Source organism: Microtus pennsylvanicus, chromosome 3 (assembly GCF_037038515.1).
Source record: "Microtus pennsylvanicus isolate mMicPen1 chromosome 3, mMicPen1.hap1, whole genome shotgun sequence".
NCBI classification, from domain to species: domain Eukaryota; kingdom Metazoa; phylum Chordata; class Mammalia; order Rodentia; family Cricetidae; genus Microtus; species Microtus pennsylvanicus.
This window is the reverse complement of record NC_134581.1, coordinates 74,685,992-74,706,470: the sequence shown is the minus strand read 5'-3', so window position 1 is coordinate 74,706,470 and position 20,479 is coordinate 74,685,992. Positions and strand designations below refer to the sequence as shown.

General features: G+C 46.3%; 1 protein-coding gene across 2 annotated transcripts; it reads left to right on the top strand.

Moving 5' to 3' along the window:
• The first annotated feature begins 920 nt into the window (after positions 1 to 920).
• Bud13 (BUD13 spliceosome associated protein) lies at positions 921 to 20,033 on the top strand. Of its 2 annotated transcripts, none has more exons than XM_075966044.1 (10): positions 921 to 1,083; positions 5,082 to 5,172; positions 6,592 to 6,676; positions 8,174 to 9,013; positions 11,666 to 11,823; positions 12,919 to 13,021; positions 13,343 to 13,481; positions 13,691 to 13,875; positions 14,083 to 14,164; positions 19,683 to 20,033. In XM_075966044.1, the coding sequence occupies exons 1-10, from the start codon at positions 941 to 943 to the stop codon at positions 19,774 to 19,776; spliced, it is 1,920 nt and encodes a 639-aa protein (XP_075822159.1). In that variant the 5' UTR covers positions 921 to 940; the 3' UTR covers positions 19,777 to 20,033. The 2 variants fall into 2 exon arrangements, with proteins under 2 accessions (XP_075822159.1, XP_075822158.1); XM_075966043.1 differs by having other exon boundaries at positions 924 to 1,083; positions 11,606 to 11,823.
• The last annotated feature ends 446 nt before the right edge of the window (positions 20,034 to 20,479 follow it).

Here is a 20,479-nt window from a genome sequence, read left to right as displayed (position 1 = left end):
AATCTGTCAGTGTGAAAATGGGTGGGCTCCGGTACTTCTCCAAGGCTAGGCCATGGTAGTGCAAAGTGTGTAATCTACCTACTTGGGAGGCTGAGGCAGGAGGATAACAAATTCAAGATCAACCCGGACAACTTAGGAAGATCTTGTCTTCACAATTTAGAAAGGGGTGGGGGATAGAGTTCTGCCATGTGAAAGTTCCTGGGTTCAATCCCCAGTGCTAGATGGAAGAAGAAACAGCTGTGGGGGTCAAGTGAAGATTCACAGAACACTTAACCCTCTATAGAAGTACCAGAATCTTCCTAGTTTTTTTTTTTTTTTTTTTTTGCCACACTGACATCAAATCGATGTCATTTTTGAGAAGATTTTATACCATTTTCTTGAGACAATACCAAACCTGTAAAGATTTGATGAAACCTATTCTATTTTTCATAGTCACAGTATTGGGAGTGGGATTTGTTTGACTCCCTCTAAATGGTATTTGGAAGCCCAATCCAGCATAGTGTCCACCAAAAAGAATTTATACCAATAAAAATAGCGGAAATACACTAATTGTGCTGGACACTTCTAAGCATTTGGCACAGCATCCATTATTAAAATGCTGTTCAATAACTTGCCCCCAGTAGTACAGTTATGATCGGGCCCCATATTCAAACAGGTGCTCTGTCTGATCTGAGTTTTCATCAGGGCAGGATCTAGTTAAGTCGGCTTTGGCCTCCGGCTGGGACAGTGCCGGCTGAGGGTGTTGCACATGTGCGTCCTAACAGGAAAGCAAAACCGGCCTCTTACATACACACCCACCCAGCCCCACCCACACCCTGCAAAGGAGTCATTACACCTCTCAGTCTCACACCTAGGGCTTCCGCTCCTGGCTCCACCCCCATCCGTTTCCAGTAGAAGTTTGTCCCCCGCGCCGAGCCGTTGCTCCGCCCTCGCCGCTGCCATGGCGGCAGCTCCGCCGGTCTCCAAGGCTGAGTATCTGAAGCGTTACTTGTCTGGGGCAGATGCCGGCCTGGAAGGAGGTTCAGAGTCCGTTCGGAAGAGGCGCAAAAAACGACCGAAGCCGGGAGGCACCGCTGGCAAGGGGTGAGTGGACTTCAGGGGACATCGCGCTGCCCCGTTGCGCCTCGGTCGCAGCTCTTCCTCCTCCCCGCCCGCGCGGCGCTCCGAGCGCTGTCGACCCCGGCCGGAGCCCAGGCCCCGCTCCACTGCTCCGGAGCGGGCTTGTCGCCACTGCTGGCAGCTCAGGCCTCATCCTCTGAGCAGCGCCTTCCATGTGTTAAGGCTAGCTGGAACTTTCCTCACTGTTTTCCCGCCTTTGTAACCTTGCATTGTCCGTCGAACAGATTGGAAAGTCTTGCCCCAGAATAGTGGAGCTTATTCAAAGCCCCAGGGCTTGCTTTTTTTTAAAATTTTATTTTAGGGTCTAAAAATTGTTTCTGGGAGCTTCAAATTATCAGGAATTGATCTGGAATCAAAGATCCAAGTCGTGTTACTCTTATCTACTAACAGTATCAATTAACATGGGTGCAGTTCATCTCATGTGTCTTGGCCTCTTTCCACAAACTTCGACTGTATAACTTTCAGAACCTTGGGATGATGAAGTAGACATTGTTTTAAGGTTCGAAGTGGGGTGTGCTGAGACAGATTTCGGATGAAATACCCTGTAATGACTTGGCCCCTGGAACCTGGAAAGTTTGGGATAGGGGATCCAACATCAGCCTACAGAACAAAGGAAATTCCCTATATACTTTAGCGCAGCTGCCCTAAGTTTAGCAGCCTATTAAGAAGGTGCTATTTTGGATACAAGGTCGAAACTCCGGAAGCTAATCCCATTCTTATACCCACCCTGGGTCTGCTACTTGCTAGGAGCTTAGCAGTTTAGAGAAAGTGCTAGATAGAATATAAAACGTGGCTCACTCCTCTCCTCCATGGGGGCAGCATCGTGATCTAACAGTATTATTCCCATATCTCAGCTGAGAAAATTTTGTGGCCCACTGAAGTGGGTAAACTAATTCCTCCTTTGCCCAGACTTATCTTCATTTGGAACTTGAGCCTGGCATCACTGGGAGATGGAATCTTGGGGGTGTTACCAGTTGAGCCTATATCCAGTTAAGGTGGGTGCCAAATTCAGTGGGTTGACATCCTTATAAGAAGAAGCAATGCCAGCCGGGCGGTGGTGGCGCACGCCTTTAATCCCAGCACTCGGGAGGCAGAGGCAGGCGGATCTCTGTGAGTTCGAGACCAGCCTGGTCTACAGAGCTAGTTCCAGGACAGGCTCCAAAACCACAGAGAAACCCTGTCTCGAAAAACCAAAAAAAAAAAAAAAAAAAAAAAAAGAAGAAGCAATGCCATGCAGAGAAAAAAGTTTAAGCTTTGTAACAGCACTAGAGTTTGAATCCCAGCCATTCTATTTATGTTTATAGCCTGGGTGGTCTTGGGCAAGAGAGTTCATCTCTCTGAGACTCTGTGTCCAAGGCTTTAAAGCAGTGACCCTAAACACTATCGTTTGTCTGAAATGGCTGTTGTGATTAAAGATGCATCCTGTGTTCCTGGCTTTTCAAATACCTCTTTGCAGCATAGTTCGTCTGTGCGGATCACGTTATTGGCTGCCGTCATTGTTCAGTAGTTGGTGGACTAGTTCCTCAAGTCCACAGGTACTTAAGTTCCTCCACACAACGATACGGTCTTTGCGGGAAAACTATTCGTATCCTCTTTAAATCATTTCTGGGTTACTTTCAACACCCACTGCAGCTTAGATGGTGTACTGGCTGGTTTTGTGTCAATTCAGCATAAGCTAGGGTCGTCAGAGGAAAGAACCTTAGCAGAGGAAATGCCTCCATGAGATCTGACTGTAAGGCATTTTCTCCTTTAGTGATGTATGCTGCAGGGCCCAGCCCATGGTGTGTGGTGCCATCCGTGGGCTGGTGATCTGGGTTCTATCAGAAAGCAGGCTGAGCAAGCTATGGGAAGCAGGCCAGTAAGCAGCTCCTGCCTCCAGGATCCTGCCCTGTTTGAGTTCCTGTCCTTGACTTCTTTCAGTAATGAAAAGAAATGCTGAAGTGTAAGCCACATAAATCCTTTCCTTAACTTGCCTTTTGGTCAAGGTGTTTTGTCACAGCAGTAGGTGATGGGGGAGTGTTATATATCAATCTGTTGATTTCCTTGGTTAAGCAATAAAGAAACTGCTAGGCCCATTGGATAGGCCCACCCTTAGGTGGGTGGAGTAAACAGAACAGAATGCCGGGAGGAAGAGGAAGTGAGGTCAGACTCCACAGCTCCGCTCTCCGGAGCAGACGCAGGAGAGACGCCATGCTACCTGCTCCAGGGAAGACGCACACCATGCCCCAGCTCCGACCCAGGATGGACTTAGGCTAGAATCTTCCCGGTAAGCGCACCTAGGGGCGCTACACAGATGATTAGAAATGGGCCAGAGCAGTGTTTAAATGAATACAGTGTCTGTGTAATTATTTCGGGTAAAGCTAGCCGTGTGGGCGGGGTGCTGGGGACGCAGCCCAGCCGCCGCCCATATTACTACAAGTAGGAGCCCTAAGGCAGATGGTATACCAGTACTTGTTACATTGTTTAGGGCATTGTCACCAAGGAAAGTCTGTATCTATTCAATACATTGGTAATTGTCTGTCTGTCTGTCTTTCTTTCTGTCTGTCTGTCTTTCTCTCTTTTTTCTTTCTTTCCTTCTTTTCCTTCCTTCCTTCTTTTTCTTTTCTTTCTTTTTTTTTTTTTTTTTTTTTTTTTTTCGAGATAGGGTTTCTCTGTGTAACGGTCCTAGCTGTTCTGGAACTCACTTTGTAGACCAGGCTGGCCTTGAACTCACTGAGATCCTCATGCCTCTGTCTCTCAAGTGCTGGGATTAAAGTCGTGCGCCCCCACTGCCTGGCCTGGTAATTTTCTTTTCCCTGGGTATTTTTAGTGTGTGGTAGGTTGAATATGCAGTTGCAGAACCCATTGGTATGGAGGGCTGACTGTGTCCTGTGACAGTTGTGTTAAAGAGGCCTTGATGAACAAGACTGACTTAGTCAGCAGGATATGGTGGTAGATACTTAACAATCCCAGCACAGGGGAGGCTGGGGCAGGAGAACAGGGTTTGAACCTAACCATAGGGAGAGTATCCGAGAGGGGGTGGGGAATGAACAAATAAAAGAATGTCCTAGCCCTTGGCTGTTGGAACTTAGAGTTTAACGGGATTGTGGGCTTTATACAACAAATTGATTTAACTTGTTTGATAAATACAAATGAAAACATTCTAAGAGTGTGTAGAGGGATTTCCCGCTTGGGAGTAGGAGGCAATGAACAAGAAAAATACATCCAAGAAAGCTATTCAATGTCAGAACCCAAAGAAAATGAGATCCCTGGTTAAGGGAGAGGAAAGTGGGCCTGGCAGAGGGAAGGGGCTGCGTTTGTAAAACCTGCTAGAGTAAGAAATTTGACTCAATCCAAGATGGACAGTGACAGACCAGGAGGGGGCGCACACCTTTAATCCCAGCATTTGGGAGACAGAGGCAGGTGGATCTCTGAGTTTGAGGCCAGGGTGAGTTCTGGGCCAGCTGGGGCTATTATATACAGAGAAACCCTGTCTCCAAAAACAAACAAATGGTGGACAGTGGTGGGGTGGTTTGACGGTAGCCGTCCATATAGGCAAAGACTGAGCCATACTTTAATTTTTATTTTCAAGACAGAGTTTCTCTGTGTAGCTTTGGAGCCTGTCCTGACAGAGATCCGCCTGCCTCTGCCTCCCGAGTGCTGGGATTAAAGGTGTGTGCTACCACCGCCCGGCTTGAGCCATACTTTTGAACTTTAAAAGCCAATACAGGGCCAGTGAGATGGCTTAGTGCTTGCCAGCAAACGTGACATCCCGAGTTCAGACACCCTGAACCCACATGGTGGAGGGAGAGAACCGACTCCTGCAGTTGTCCTCTGGCTTCCATATGTGTGCTGTGGTACATGAATATACCATCGCATATACACACATGATAAATAAATGTAAAAAAAAGTAATGGGCTAGTGTACATAGGCCTGTGTCCCAGAATGAGTGCCTTTTTGAGCCTTTTATTGTTCCCATCTAGAATGCGGATTGTTGATGACGATGTGGGCTGGGCAGCTATCTCTACCACTAAGCCGGAAAAGGAGGAGGAAGAGGATGGAGATTTGCCTGTGGTATGTATCTTGGAGTCTTGTTGGAACTTTGAAATGATTCAGGTGTCTCATCCTTGACTCCCCATTGTGGGCTAAAGCTGTAGGGGAAAGCTGAGCAAGGGAAGAGGTGACACAAAGAGCTGTCTGGTGCTGTTTTTGTCTATGATGCTTGTACAAATGATCCCAAAGTAGTGATTTGACTGTGTGCTGGTGTGAATGTGATGAGTTTTCAGCAAAAGGTTTTGAATTTTGATCTTCCAGCCTAGCACTGTTCGGGTATGATAGTCAGGTGACCAGAGGGAGACATAAGCAATTCTCTGCATGCAAGGATGACTTAGGTAGACTTAGTTTATTGAGTACCAACCATGTACCAGGCACTGCCGAGCACACAAAGGATCTCATTCAGTTTCCAGAGCACTCCTTTGAGTCCTGCTTCTAGAAACAAGGGCATTGAGCTCAGTGATGGGGCTCACACCTTTCATCCCAGCACTCGGGAGGCAGTGGCAGGCGGATCTCTGTGAGTTGGAGGCCAGCCTGGTCTCCAGGACCGCCCAGGGATAGAGCTCAGAGTAGATTATATGAGCAGTGATGTGGGACTTGGGGAGCAGAAGTAGTACAGAGGAATGATGGCCTGCGTTTGAATTCCATTTTTACGGTTGGCTAGCCTAGGGTCATTTACCTTCTCTGGGGCACAGTTTGCTGGTCGGTGGCCTCGGATCTTTCTTGGCAGGATTATGGTAAAGAACTGACTAGGAGAATCAGGCTTGCACAGCTGCTCTGTATAGCTGCAGCCACGCTGAAGGTCTCAGTCGGAAAGGGATTAGAGGTCAGAGTTAAGACGGAGGAAAAGAAGTTCTCTGAGGGCAGATAGGGGTTCAGTAAAACCAAGAATGTTCTTTTGCTGTTGCAGAATACAGGGACTGACTTGAAAGGTGAGTTCTGCATCAGGGAGGATTCTATGAGTGGTCATTTATCATTGATCAGGAAGATTGGAGGCTGTCTCTGAACGTTCTGTAATTTGGTGTATGGCCAGTAGTTCCCTTTAGTTGGATTCAAGACATTGTGACAATCACAGGAAAGGCTTCCTAAGGGCCGAGTCTTTGATTAGCGATAGGCAGGTTAGGAAGGCCGTGTTCTCACTGTGCGTGGAGACTAAAAATGTGGAAGGAATGAGCTTTTCACTTCCACATGGCTGTTGTGTGCCAGCACAATTACTAAGAAGGTTTGTATGATTTTATCTCTGGAGGGAGAGTGACTGGTCAGAGGGAGCCTGCAGTCACTAGAGTGACAGTGTTCACGGGCCAAGAGTAACAGCACTGCTGCGTGTTCCCTGATGCCTGCCACAGGGTGAGTGGGCCCTGTGTGTGTTAGGAGGTTCTTGTGACGAGTGCTCCTTGGCCGGATTGTGCAGTCTCTTACTGCAGTGTCCCACTCCTGCAGGTGGCTGAGTTTGTGGATGAGCGTCCAGAAGAGGTGAAGCAGATGGAGGCCTTCCGCTCCAGTGCCAAATGGAAGCTCCTTGGAGGTTAGTGTCAGCAGCAGATACTCTATAGGGCAGGTCCCTGTAAACCTTCTTGCTTTAGAGCAGTGGTTCTCGACCCCTTGGGGGTTGCCTATCAGATATTATATCATATTACTTCTATATTATTTCATATTACAAATTACATTATAAATATTTATTTTACAAATCATAGTAGTAACAAAATGACAGGAAGTAGTAGTGAAATAATGTTATGGTCGGGGTCACCACATCATGAGGAACTGTGTTAAAGGTCACAGCGTTAGGAAGTTGAGAACCACTGCTCCAGAGGAATGTGTTGCTTGTTTCATTGTGTGTAGAAGGAACGGTGGGCTATGATCCCACCCAGCTCCCGGCCGCCTGGCTAGCTTATGCCCCGAAATAACAACACACAAATTGTATTCTTTTGAACACTGCCTGGCCCATTATATCTAGCCTCTTATTGGCTAATTCTCACATATTGATTAACCCATTTCTAATAATCTGTGTAGCACCACGAGGTGATAGTTTACCGGGAAAGATTCAGCATGTCTGACCTGACGGCTGGCTCCATGGCATCTGACCAACTATGCTTTCTTTTCTTCCAGCATTCTGTTCTGTCTACTCCACCTATCTAAATCCTGCCCTATCAAAAAGCCAAGGCAGTTTCTTTATTAACCAATGAGAGTAACACATAGACAGATGACCCTTCTCCATCAGTTGTGTCAGTGATTATGACAATTGTGGGGAAAAGGTGTCAGGACTTCTGGAGGAGGACACCGGGCATTAGAGACTGACTTGTTAGACCATGACTGTTTAGAAGCCTTTTAGCCCCGTTCCTCCCTGGCCCACAAGAGGGAGCAGTTGGTAACAGCAGGACTTTGGAAGGACCATATTAGTAACAGGAAGAGCATGGAGGCCCAGGCTTCCCAGGCTTGTGAGAGTTAAGAAATCTATGTAAAGCATTGCTCCACAGTAGATAACAGTTAATGTTTGATTTTTTCTTTTTCTTTTTTTCCTGATTGCCCCTCTTAAAAGGGGAGCATAGTGACATGGATTAAATGCTTAGTACGTTTCATTTGATGTGTACAAGTTTAGTCACTGTGCCTTTAAAAAGGAGTGAGTAAGCCTGTAAATGATCTAGACTGCATAGCAACAGGAGTCACTGGAAATGAATTGGATTGGGAGGGGACATGTCTCCTTTGAGTAATGGTGGCCTTAGGGGATCCCCAGAACCTCTGTTTTCATGTCTGTTAGACACAATCACCTGCCTTGCTTACTATAGGAGTACTATGAATGAACGTGCTTTAAGTGCTTTGCACACTGGGGTCTTGGGAGGAAGTGAGAGGAGTTACTCTTTAGGTTGTCTGTACTCTACTTTGCTGCCCCTAAGCACAGGAGCCAGGTAGACCTTACGGGCTTTTCCAGTAGTTCAGAGATAGGTGTTTCTGGGCCATGTTTTTAGACTGGGTGAGAGGTGCAGGGCGCTCTGTGGGGAATCTGACTGTTTGCTTTTGTATTTAGACCACAGTGAAGATGGGCGTTTCCGGCATGACACCCCAGATCCATCTTCTAGGAGGGCCCGTCATGACACCCCAGATCCATCTTCTAGGAGGGCCCGTCATGACACCCCAGATCCATCTCCTCCCAGGAAGACCCATTATGATACACCAGATCCGTCTCCTCCTAGGAGGGTTCGTCATGACACTCCGGATCCATCTTCTCCCAGGAGGGCTCGTCATGACACCCCAGATCCCTCTCCCCCAAGGAGATCCCGTCATGACACCCCGGATCCCTCTCCCCCAAGGAGATCCCGTCATGACACCCCAGATCCCTCTCCCCCAAGGAGATCCCGTCATGACACCCCAGATCCCTCTCCCCCAAGGAGATCCCGTCATGACACCCCAGATCCCTCTCCCCCAAGGAGATCCCGTCATGACGCAGACACATCTCCTCCTAGAAGGGTCCGCCATGACTCAGACGCTTCTCCCCCCAGGAAGTCTCATCGTAATTCTTCAGGTGTATCTCCTAGGAGAGGCCATCCTGGTTCCTCGGGTGTCTCTCCCCCCAGAAGGGCCCATAACCACTCCCCTGACACAGCCACACATAGGAGGACTTTTGACACTTCAGACCCACAGCCTTTCAGGAGGGCCCGCCATGACTCCCCTGATTTGGAACTGTCCAGAACCAAAAGTAGTAAAGCTGCGGAAAGATCCTCTAGCAAGACTGTACACCAGAGGGGGCTGGGACCCTCTCACTCGTCACTCTCCAAGAACAGCAAGTACGGGCAGGACTCTGACCTTTCTCCACGGAAACGGCAAACAAAGTCTCATGTTGGAGCTAAGAAGCAGCTTGATCCTAAAGGTGAGCATATGGCTGTTTGTAAGAGGAACTTGATCTTGTGAGTATGAGAGTGAGTTTCCTTGGAAACATTTTGAAACACGACAGGCTAGGCATAGAGTTAAAAACTCCCAGGGGTAGGGAGGAAAGTTCTTATGTGCTCTTGCTCACCCTTGTACCCCATAAAAAGGCACTGATGGGGCAGGCAAGGTGGCTTTGTAGGTGAAAGAATTTTCTGTACCAGTGCAGTGAAAGGAGAAAACTGACTCTGAATGCTGCTCTCTGTCCTCCACATGTGGACGCCTGCACTCACACACACATGCAGTAATAATGGATGCAAATGAAAGCTGTGAATAGAATGCACAGGAAGGTTTTTACCAACTGTCATTCAGACACCGTCAGTGTTAGTGTTGTAGCCAGGGCCTTGGGTGCTTTCTGGCATGCATGAGCCTGGCTGTGCAGAGTGTACCTGCTATGTATGATCTTGCATGAGCCTGGTTGTGCAGAGTTTACCTGCTGTGTGTGATCATGCATGAGCCTGGCTGTGCAGAGTTTACCTGCTGTGTGTGATCATGCATGAGCCTGGCTGTGCAGAGTTTACCTGCTGTGTGTGATCATGCATGAGCCTGGCTGTGCAGAGTTTACCTGCTGTGTGTGATCTTGCATGAGCCTACCTGTGCAGAGTTTACCTGCTGTGTGTGATCATGCATGAGCCTGGCTGTGCAGAGTTTACCTGCTGTGTGTGATCTTGCATGAGCCTGGCTGTGCAGAGTTTACCTGCTGTGTGTGATCATGCATGAGCCTGGCTGTGCAGAGTTTACCTGCTGTGTGTGATCATGCATGAGCCTGGCTGTGCAGAGTTTACCTGCTGTGTGTGATCTTGCATGAGCCTGGCTGTGCAGAGTTTACCTGCTGTGTGTGATCATGCATGAGCCTGGCTGTGCAGAGTTTACCTGCTGTGTGTGATCTTGCATGAGCCTGGCTGTGCAGAGTTTACCTGCTGTGTGTGATCATGCATGAGCCTGGCTGTGCAGAGTTTACCTGCTGTGTGTGATCATGCATGAGCCTGGCTGTGCAGAGTTTACCTGCTGTGTGTGATCTTGCTTGCTCTTTCCACTCAACAAAGTTTCTCTGGTTTGTAGGTATTGTTATGTTACTGTGATTTTCTTTTTTTTTTTTTATTTTTAACCTTTTTATGTTACATAAATTGACTCAGCCATTTTCCTGAGATTGCATGCTTTGGATTATTTCTAGCTTTGCTCTTAGGATAGTTGACAGTCATCCTGTACATATACTGTTGGAACAACTTTGGATTGTTTCTTATCTTAGATCTCTTGGGGATTTAAGTGACAGGTTCCTAGAAAGCTGAGAAGTTGTTTGCTAGGTCAGAACGTGTGGCCGTTGCTACAACCTGGTACCCACTACAGGAGGTAAACAGTGACACTGTCATCGAGAGCCGACCTATGCATTTGTTCTAGCAACTGTTTTGATTTTAAAGTTAAATTACTTTTGTTGTAGAAGGAGCGGGTGTGTCCTGCTGCTCAGTTGGTAGAGCATGAGACTCTTAATCTCAGGTCGTGGGTTTGAGCCCCATGTTGGGTGCCGATCTGTTGTAGAAGGAGCGGGCTGCGTCCCGCTGCCTGGCTAGCTTAACCCCCGAAATAACCACAAAAAAAATTGTATTAATTTAATTACTGTCTGGCCCATTATATCTGGCCTCTTTTTGGCCAACTCTCACATCCTGATCTAACCCATTTCCGTTAATCTGTGTATCACCACAAGGTTGTGGCTTACCTGGAAAGATTCAGCATCTCTGACCTGGCAACTTCATGGCGGCTCTCCCTGTCTGCCTTCCTCCTCCCAGCCTTCTGTTCTGTTTACTCCGCCTGCCTAAATGTTTCCCTATCAAAAGCCCAAGACAGTTTCTTTATTCAACCAATGAAAGCAACACATAAATTATTTTATTATTCTTGAGTTTGAGGACATCAGCACATACTCCAGGCCTTCCTGACTCTGCCATACCATGAGGGCTGACTCCAAACTCTTCTGTTGATTCTGGACAGAGTGGCAGTGGTAGACCAAAGTATAGATGAATATCTGAAATTTCACATACTTTTCAATGTCCCCAGACACTGGTGGCCAGGACACAGAGCCCCTGACTTTGTTCTCCGTGTCTCCTGTGCTTGTTTTATGTTTTTTTTATAAGATGGCCGAGTACCCCAGTGTGGTAAAGTTTTGTTTTTGTTTTTTGTTTTTTTCCGAGACAGAGTTTCTCTGTAGCTTTGGAGCCTGTCCTGGAACTAGCTCTTGTAGACCAGGCTGGCCTCAAGCTCACAGAGATCTGCCTGCCTCTGCCTCGCAAGTACTGGCATTAAAGGCGTGTGCCACCACCACCTGGTACGTGGTAAGTTCTTACAAATATTCTTCCAAGGAGGTTAATTTATCCTCCTTTTTTTTACCTGTACTGGGACCAAAACCAGAGCCTTACGTAGTTGGTTCACTTTACCTCTGAACCATCCCATTCTTTAATCCCTAGGTTCTCTTAACCCAGAGATTTCATACACGCTCTTCACCTAGGAAACAGAGGAGTCACACTTTGACTGCCTTTCTACCTAGGTGTCTGCCAAAAAGCCTCTGATTCAGATCTTTCTCTTCCACGGCAAAAACAAAATCCAGGACACCAGGATTCTGACTCAGATCTGTCACCGCCACGGAACAGACAGAGACGCCGGAGCTCTGACTCTGACCTCTCTCCACCCCGGAGAAGACAGAGGACCAAATCTTCTGATTCTGATCTCTCTCCTCCTCGAAGGAGTCCCCATCCCGGGAAGAAGGTAGGGATTTCCAGGACTTGTGTCTTTATCAGACACATCTATCCTCCCATCTATCTTTACAGACACCAAAAACATTGCAGCCAGAGAGTCAAGATTCAGTTCAGTAAGTGTGAGTTAATGTACTTCTGGAACTTCTCTCTGAAGGCAGCATGGCTCTGACTCATTTGAGCTGGACTTGTAAGCAGAGGCTTGGGGATGCCTTTTCCAGGTGCTTGAAGGTTTGAAGGCTTTGCAGATACTGCACAAAATGAGGCTCAGAATATCTTGGATTATGGACTGCTGTCTATTTCCAGTTTTGGATCAGGAGTGCCTAGCTTATACCAGATTTCCTAGGCGGCTCCAGCCTTTTATAGCCTTGTAATGCCATAAGTTTCAGTATCTCCTGAAGCCTCCCTGTTGTTGCTGGGGTTTTGTTGTTGTTGTTGTTGTTTTGAGAGTACTCCAGGGTTGCCTTGAACTTCAGACCCACCTGCATCCTCCCACCTGATAGGATGATTAGGCCACCACCTGTTTTCTTAATAATAAGCCGAGGCTTATAGCTTGCAGAGTGCAGTTGGAAGCACAGAACCCCAGGAAACCAACATAGCTTTAAATCCTTCTTCTGCTACTTAGTATCTGTGAGATTGGGCAAGAAACTTGATTCCTTTAATCCTCAGCTTCCTTTCTGAAACATGCATAGGTGAGTTCAAGGCCAGCCTGTCCTGTATGGAACCCTATCTTAAAAAGAGAAAGAAAGCTTGCGTGTTCTTAGCCTCTTCTTCTATGGGCTGTGTGTTTCTGTTTACTTTAAAATTTAATAGTATAAAGTGTATCATGAGATTAGAAATTCCTCCCTGTGGTGTGAGCCTGTGGTCAATAATGAGAATATGAAACTAGAGGTTTTGGTTTGGCTGTTGCTGATGATCAGACATACAAGCAACTAGCTGCCTCACAGTGTTGACTGTTGCCTCTTCTCTTGCACAGACTGCACACATGTATTCCTGTTCTCTTGCACAGACTGCACACATGTATTCCTGCTCTCTTGCACAGACTGCACACATGTATTCCTGTTCTCTTGCACAGACTGCACACATGTATTCCTGTTTTCTTTCACAGCATGCACGTATGTATTCTGGAGCAAAAACTGGGTTGGTGACTGATGTTCAGCGGGAGCAGCAGGATCTCAAGAAACAGGACCAAGACACCACAGCCCTTGGAGGTACAAACGAGAGCATTCAGGGGCCACTTCCAGCTCGTGTAGCTCTCTGTCTTTTCTGTTTTTAAGTGTGGCTTATTGTATTTGCTAGTTGAAACTTTTCATTGCTTCCATGTGTCTACTCAGGTTTTTGTGCAGCACTCTAACCTCAGTAATCCAAGTGCTTCTTTCCCCATGATGTGCATATGTTGGTAGGAGCCACTGTGGCCTGACTGCAGAGTTCCTACCATCATGAAGATCCCAAGCAGCTGGTCTTGAGTGCTAGAATGTTATTTGATTGTGATGCTTGGTGTTTATCTTTAAAAATGTGATTTCCCATCATAGCTCAGTTTGAATTCGCTGAAACGGTGTTTCGAGACAAGTCTGGTCGTAAGAGGAATTTGAAGCTGGAACGCCTGGAGCAGAGGAGAAAAGCAGAGAAGGACTCAGAGCGAGATGAGCTTTATGCCCAGTGGGGCAAAGGGTAAGAGCACCTCTGAACACAAAGCTGATCTGGGGATGAGCCTCAGGTGCTGAGTCTCTGAGAGATGGTAGGCTCCTACCTCCAGCTGGGATTCTGAGCTTTTACACTATTAGCCTCTGCTGCTACAAAGAGGAAATTCTGCAGAGTAGCATTGCAGTCCCTCAATGTAGGAGGAAATGGTTACCCAGGATGCTTCTTTTTTTGCCCAGGCTTGCCCAGAGCCGGCAGCAGCAGCAGAATGTAGAGGATGCAATGAAGGAGATGCAGAAGCCTCTGGCCCGCTATATCGATGATGAAGATCTGGATCGGATGCTGAGAGAACAAGAGAGAGAAGGGGACCCGATGGCCAACTTCATTAAGAAGAATAAGGCTAAGGAGAACAAGCACAAGAAAGGTGAGACTGGGAGTTGCCAGAGCTGGAGGTGGGTTAAGAGGGCATGGACCCAGCTTTCAACAGAGGAGCCTGCCCACAGCTGGAATGCCTGTTGGAAGCTTGGGTTCAAAGCAATGGGAACTCTCATGAAGAATTCTCCCATTGCCATCCAGCTCTGAATCAAATTATGACAGTAGCTAATTTCTTTTTTCTCATTTTTGTCTTTAGAGAGGCCTCGCTATAATGGTCCTGCACCTCCTCCCAATAGATTCAATATCTGGCCTGGATACCGCTGGGATGGAGTGGACAGGTAGATGTGATTTCTATTTTTCTTCTCTCCTCTGCCTGGCTCTTTTTTTTTTTCCTTCCTTTGACACAAGATTTCTCTGTGTAATGTTGGCTGTCCTGAAACTCGCTCTGTATACCAGTCTGGCCTTGAACTTCACAGAAATACAGCTGCCTCTGCCTTCCAAGTGTTGGGATTAAAGGTATGCACCACCACCATCTAGCCTTCTTTTGCTTGCCTTAACCTTTCTTCTCTGTTTTTCTTCTTTCGCTTTTGTTTTTGAGACAATGTCTCACTACATAGCCCAGCTGATCTCAGCTCATGCACCACCTCCCGAGTACTGGGAATGCAGGCATGGGAACCACAGCTGACTTTGTGCCGTCTTAGATCCGTCTATGCTTGTCCCCACTCTCTCCTGCTTTGTGTGTGTCAGTTCTAAGGTTTGGGGTATTTCTCCTATTCGTTTCCATGTCCTTTCAAAAGCTCAGGACAGATAATCGAAGCAGTTCTGACACTTTGTTTCAAACATTGGTCAGAGGATGGGCAAGGCTTGTGTGCTGCATCCTTCTCTGTGTTGTGTCTTTACCAGGAATTCTCTTCACTGTCCTAGGAGGAAGTCCGAGGTAATGTCTGAGCCCCGCCACCTCACGTGGTTACTTACTAGTGCCTCACTTGAGTACTCAAGAGGCTTCCTGACTGCCAGGACAGCCCCTGCCTACTGCCAGTTGCAGGTCCCATCTCAGGGCCCACACGGGACATTAGCATTTAGTATGATGATTCTCAGAGTTGTAAATCTCAGGACCCTGTTATACTCTGTGCTAGTGAGACGGCTCTGTGGGTGAAGGCACTTGATGTCAAGCCTAATGATGTGAGTTCAAGTCTTGGGACCCATGTGATAGGAGAGCACCGTCTCTTCAAAATTGTTCCTTCCTCCACACACTCACTTAGTGTGTGTGTGCCCATATGAACAAGTATATAATTTTGAAAGAAACTATTGAAGATCCCAAAAAGCTTTTTGTGTTGATTATATATTTATAGTCACTATATTAAAAATTTAAGTATATTTTTAAAAGCACTTATTTACTGTGTAAAATAATAAAGCTCCTATATGCTAATATAATTACTATTACATTTAATAGAAAATAATTATTTTCCAACAAACCAAAAGGACAGAATTGATTTAACTTTTTGCAAATGTAGTTAATGTCTAGCTTATAGTAGAGGATTTGTCTATTCAGGATTTGTCTATTGTGACGTGTTTAGATGAAGTGCAGGAGGGAAGTACAGCCTGCCGTGTCACCAGCAGAAAAGGGAGGTATAAAGCAAAGAACAAAACCTAGCTCCTTACACTTTTATGTGGGTCTGAAACATGCAAAGAGCTTTTTGATAGTTTTGCATTAAAATTTATGGTCTTTGTAGCTTTTTTCTTTTCTTTGAGACAGGCTCTCTCTGTTTAGCCCTGGTACTCACCTGGAATTTTCTTATTATAGACCAGATTGGTCTTGAACTCAAAAGACATCTACCTGCCAAGTTCTGGGATTAAAGGCATGTGCCACCATTGCTTGCATACACAATTTATAGTCTCTTTTTTCCCCCTCTTTTAAGTTTCTTTTTGTATGTGGTTGTTTGCCTACCTTTATGTCTATGCGGGAAGAATGCTGGGGCAGCCAGAAGAGGGCTTCCCCTCAGACTGGAATTAGAATAGGGTGCTGGGACTCACACGCAGGTCCTCTGGAAGAGCAGCCACTTAGTTATCTTAATCCCTGTGCCGTCTCTCCAGCCCATGGACGTTTTATGCTTTGCACCTTTTGCCCATGCATGTATTATTGCATGTATTGGTCGTGTGTGACATGTAGATCTGCTGAGTTTTCACTGTGCACTGTCAGAAAATTACTTGGTATACTGAGAAGTTTCTCTGAAATGCACAATGGATTTGTCCAGGATATTTTCATATTCTTTTGAGTCTCCCTTGTGACTGTTGCACTTGATATATGTTCTGCAGTTACTTGGGAAGATTGCACTTTATAAAATCTGTTAGGCTGAGGTGGTTTTGGAGTTTCCAAAACCTGTGGCCTGATGTCTTAGTTGTTTTCTGTCAGTTGCTATCAGTTGTGAGTGTTTTGTTTCAGCTGGTTTGCTTCCAGAATTCCCATTTGATGGCTTGCATATCTCCGCCGAGATTTCCCATCTGCTCACCAATTTAGAGACAGCTTTTTCTTTTTGGAAAATATATATAAATGGTGTTTTGAGTCCTTTCTGCTGATTGCAACATTCAATTCACAGGATTGGTTTCTGTTGATAGCCTATCGCTCTGTTCCTCCCCAATCTCTCCCCTCTGTTTTGGGGATAGGACCCCACTCTGTGGGCTAGTCAGGTTTAGAATTGGCTATGTAGCCCAGGCTGGTCCTGCCATAGCCTCTTGAATATTGAAATCACATGCTGGTGACACCATAACCGGCTAACACTTTCACTGTAGGGTATCCTGTGCACATGCATAGTGATTCCCCAAAGCTCGCTGTGAAGTTTGGGGTAGATAATTGGGTCTATCCCCTTTGCAGTGTCTCTGTCTCAGGATTTAATTTTGTAGCATCTCTTCCCACTGCCACTAACACCTCAAGCTAGTCAGGCCATGGTTCTGCCTGTGGCCTACTTTTGCTGTGTAGATTGAGAAGTTGCCCTCTGGCAGAATGACTCCCATTGGATTTTTTTTCTTGCTTTAGTACTCAACCATGCCTTCAATTGCAACTTATTTTGTGCAGGTTTTATAATTACTGTTTGAGGATTGGAATCTACTTCCTACCTTATTCTGGCCTAAGGCGTTGTCTTCTGTCCCTCAGGCTGTTTCTGGAATCTAAGACTCCAGTTCTTGTGGGTAGAGAGCCATAGAGGGGCTGTGGTTGCTGGCTAGCTGGCTGCTGTGCTTTTCTGGTCACAGTGCAGTTCATTTGGCAGGAGGGTGTTCCTGAAGTCTTACTTGCTTCATACCCAGAGGTGGCTCTTGTTGCAGCTGCTGGTTGTTGCTGCTGAAGTGCTTACTATGCTGTTCATTTCTCTGACTTTCTTTGCATACCAGACTTAGAACTCTGCAGACCTAGTTTTGTTGTTTGTTTGTTTTTGATTTTTTGAGACAGGGTTTCTTGGTACAGCAGCCCTGGCTGTTCTAGAACTCACTTTGTAGACCAGGCTGACCTTGAAACTCAAAGAGATCTGCCTGCCTTTGCCTCCTGAGTGCTGGAATTAAAGGTGTGTGCCACCATGCCTGGCTAATCTAGTTTATTATTATTATTATTATTCATTTAATCTTCTTTTCTGAGTATGTTTTTCAGTCATTTTGTCTCCCAGAGTTCTCATGTGTGTGTGTGTATGTGAAGTATGTGTATTTTTCGTATGTGTACAAATGTTTTGTCTCATAGGAAAAAATAATTAAGAAAGGGGTGGCAGTGCAGAGAAAGAAGGGTGGGGAGGGAATTTGAGATTTGTGGTCCACTCACTATTTACTTAAACCTCACCCCTGAATTGGGTTCCATAATGACCTGTTCTTGGTTCCTTGTCATGTCTTGACCCCATCTTGAATGACCCTTTCTCTGTTAGTCCCTGGGGTTTCTCAGTTCTCCATCAGTAGCCCCTCACTGTTTTTCAGGCTGCCTCCAGCCACAATCTGTCTGTCTGTCCATGGTTCCAGATCTGTAGTCTGATGCAGACTAGTGTGTTCATCAGCATGGTGGAGTCTTCTGTCCATGCATGTTTGAGGTGCCTCAGATGCAGCTCACATGTACAGAGCATACTCCTCTATGCTTGCTTCCCTCCTGTGCTCATTAGCCTGTGAGATGGCATCCCCATTTATCTGGTCATTTGGTGACTAACTGTGAGGCACACTGACCTCCTCTTTGACTGTGACTAGTCAGCCAAAATCCTGCTGATTTTGCCTCTCATGTCCCTGTTGCCATCCTTGGTATCACTGCCTTCCTCTGTTGCCCTGGCGGCTGTAGTAATTTTCTTGTCACACATCTCCAGAGTGCTGTCTTTGAAATGCAATTTTAACTCAACTTTCCCCAATGAAATGTTTTTTGTTTGTTTGTTTTTGTTTTGTTTTTGAGATAGGGTTTTTCTGTGTAACAGCTCTGGCTGTCCTGGAAGTAGCTCTTGTAAACCAGGCTGGCCTCAAACTCACAGAGATATGCCTGCCTCTGCCAGTTTTTTTTTTTTTTTTACCATGTCTTAAGCTCACGGGGATTTGGCGTCCAGTGTTGACTCATGGCCACTCCCTTTGTCACACTCTAGGCTCTGTCCACACTAGCGAGCACTGCCCAGGCCAAGGGTCTTGTTCCTATGCCTGTGTATCTGTTGCTTTCAGACTGAGGTTTGGGGCCATTCCCACAAGGTGGCTTGCTTAGTCCTTCCTGATCCTTTTACTACCCTCCCCCATCTGTCTGTGCCACTTGTCTGCGTTTGTCAGAACAGGTGCTGTGTCGCTCTGCTATATCCATAGCACTTAATTTCCAGTGAGAGCTCAGTCATGCTTAAATAATGGAGTGTAGTAGGAGCTGAGGGCTGCGTTCCTGCCGCCTGGCTCCTGGCCATCTGGCTAGCTTATGCCCCAAAATAACAACACACAAACTGTATTCTTTTAAACATTGCCTGGCCCATTATATCTAGCCTCTTCTAGGCTAATTCTCACGTATTAATTTAGCCCATTTCTAATAATCTGTGTAGCACCGCTAGGTGCGCTTACCGGGAAAGATTCAGCATATCTTATGACCTGGCGGCTTGTTTCATTGTGTCTGGCTCTGAGAGGAGCTGCATGACGTCTGAGCTCACTTCCTCCCACCTATGTTCTAACCTATCAGGGCCAAGCAGTTTCTTAATTAACCAATGACCTTCTTCCATCAATGGAGCTTGTGGACCAACAGCCGAGAGAGAGTTGAGTCTTTGTTTTTGTGCTGTGTATTGGGTTCAACCTGGTACATGCTAGGCGGGGGCTCTATCTCTACTACTGAGTTACATCCCCAGCCTTCATTTTACTGTTTTTTGTTTTTTTTTTTCTGAGACAGCCCTGGCTGTCCTGGAACTCACTCTCATAGACCAGGCTGGCCTCAATCTCATAGAGATCCGCCTGCCTCTGCCTTCCAAGTGCTGGGGTTAAAGGTGTTCACCTTCGTGCCCAGCTATTTTACTATTTTTTTCCTTTTTTTTTTTTTTTTGAGACAGGGCTTCATGAAGTTGTTAGGCTGACCTTGGGCTAACTCTGTAGCCCAAGCAGGACTTGAACTTGTGATCTTCCTTCTCAGTCTTTGGAGTATCTAAGATTTCAGGCCTAACTGTATCGAGCCTTTGTAGGGAACAGTGAAGGTTGAAGGTTTGAAACAATTCTTTAAGTGTGGCGATAGGTCTGAACAGGGACTGGGAAATGGTTAATTTGCATGTTTTGTTGCTTTGATGTTATTGCATATGTTTTAGATGTATTCCCTTGAGTAGCTTCCCTGTCCACTTTAAAATAAACATTCTGGGTTCTGGCTGACTAAAATTTCTCTTTTGATTGCAGATCCAATGGCTTTGAACAGAAGCGCTTTGCCAGGCTTGCCAGCAAGAAGGCTGTGGAGGAACTTGCCTACAAGTGGAGTGTGGAGGACATGTAGCTCCTCCGAGGCTGTGCGGTGCTGTGGTGGTGGTGGCCCAGGACAGCCCGACATCCAGCTCTAATGCCTGTCTTGCTAGACACAGACCAGCAACTCGTGGTCAGTTCTGACCTTTGGACTAGGCACCTACCCTTGGCTGTGTCCGTGCTGTCTGACTGGCTTTGGCAGGACACAGTGACTTCTCTATCCCAGGGCTTGTTCTTAGCCAGTGCTTTTCTTCTTATTTTTAAAAATAAACACATATTTATTTTTTGTAATCATTTCCTAACTGGGCATTCTGCTTGGGGAAGAATTCCAGCTAGTATTGAACTTCCTGGAGACTTGGGAGTGTTAGTGAAGGGTGTTTCCTTCATCTAGCAAGCAGTGTGAGTAAAACCTTCGGGAGTGGCAGTTGTTCTTCTGTGCAAATCAGAATTTAGTGTTAAAACAGGTTCAGGAATCCTGGAACCTGGTGTGTGATGAGGTAGTGGGTGCTACATGTTAGTGGGAAAGGTGGCTAGTGGGGCTCAGAAAATTATTGTTATTTTTATTATTGTATGAACAAAAGTGAAGTGGGTCCTAAAGCCATTATGAACCCAGATGAAGTTTAGTGCCGTGAAGCTGGAAGATGGCTCATACGAGGGCCCTGGGCTTGTGACCCCAGCAGCGAGTATTAAAATCTGGTAGGAGCAAGCGATGGGTTGCACCCCATGTGAAGACAGTT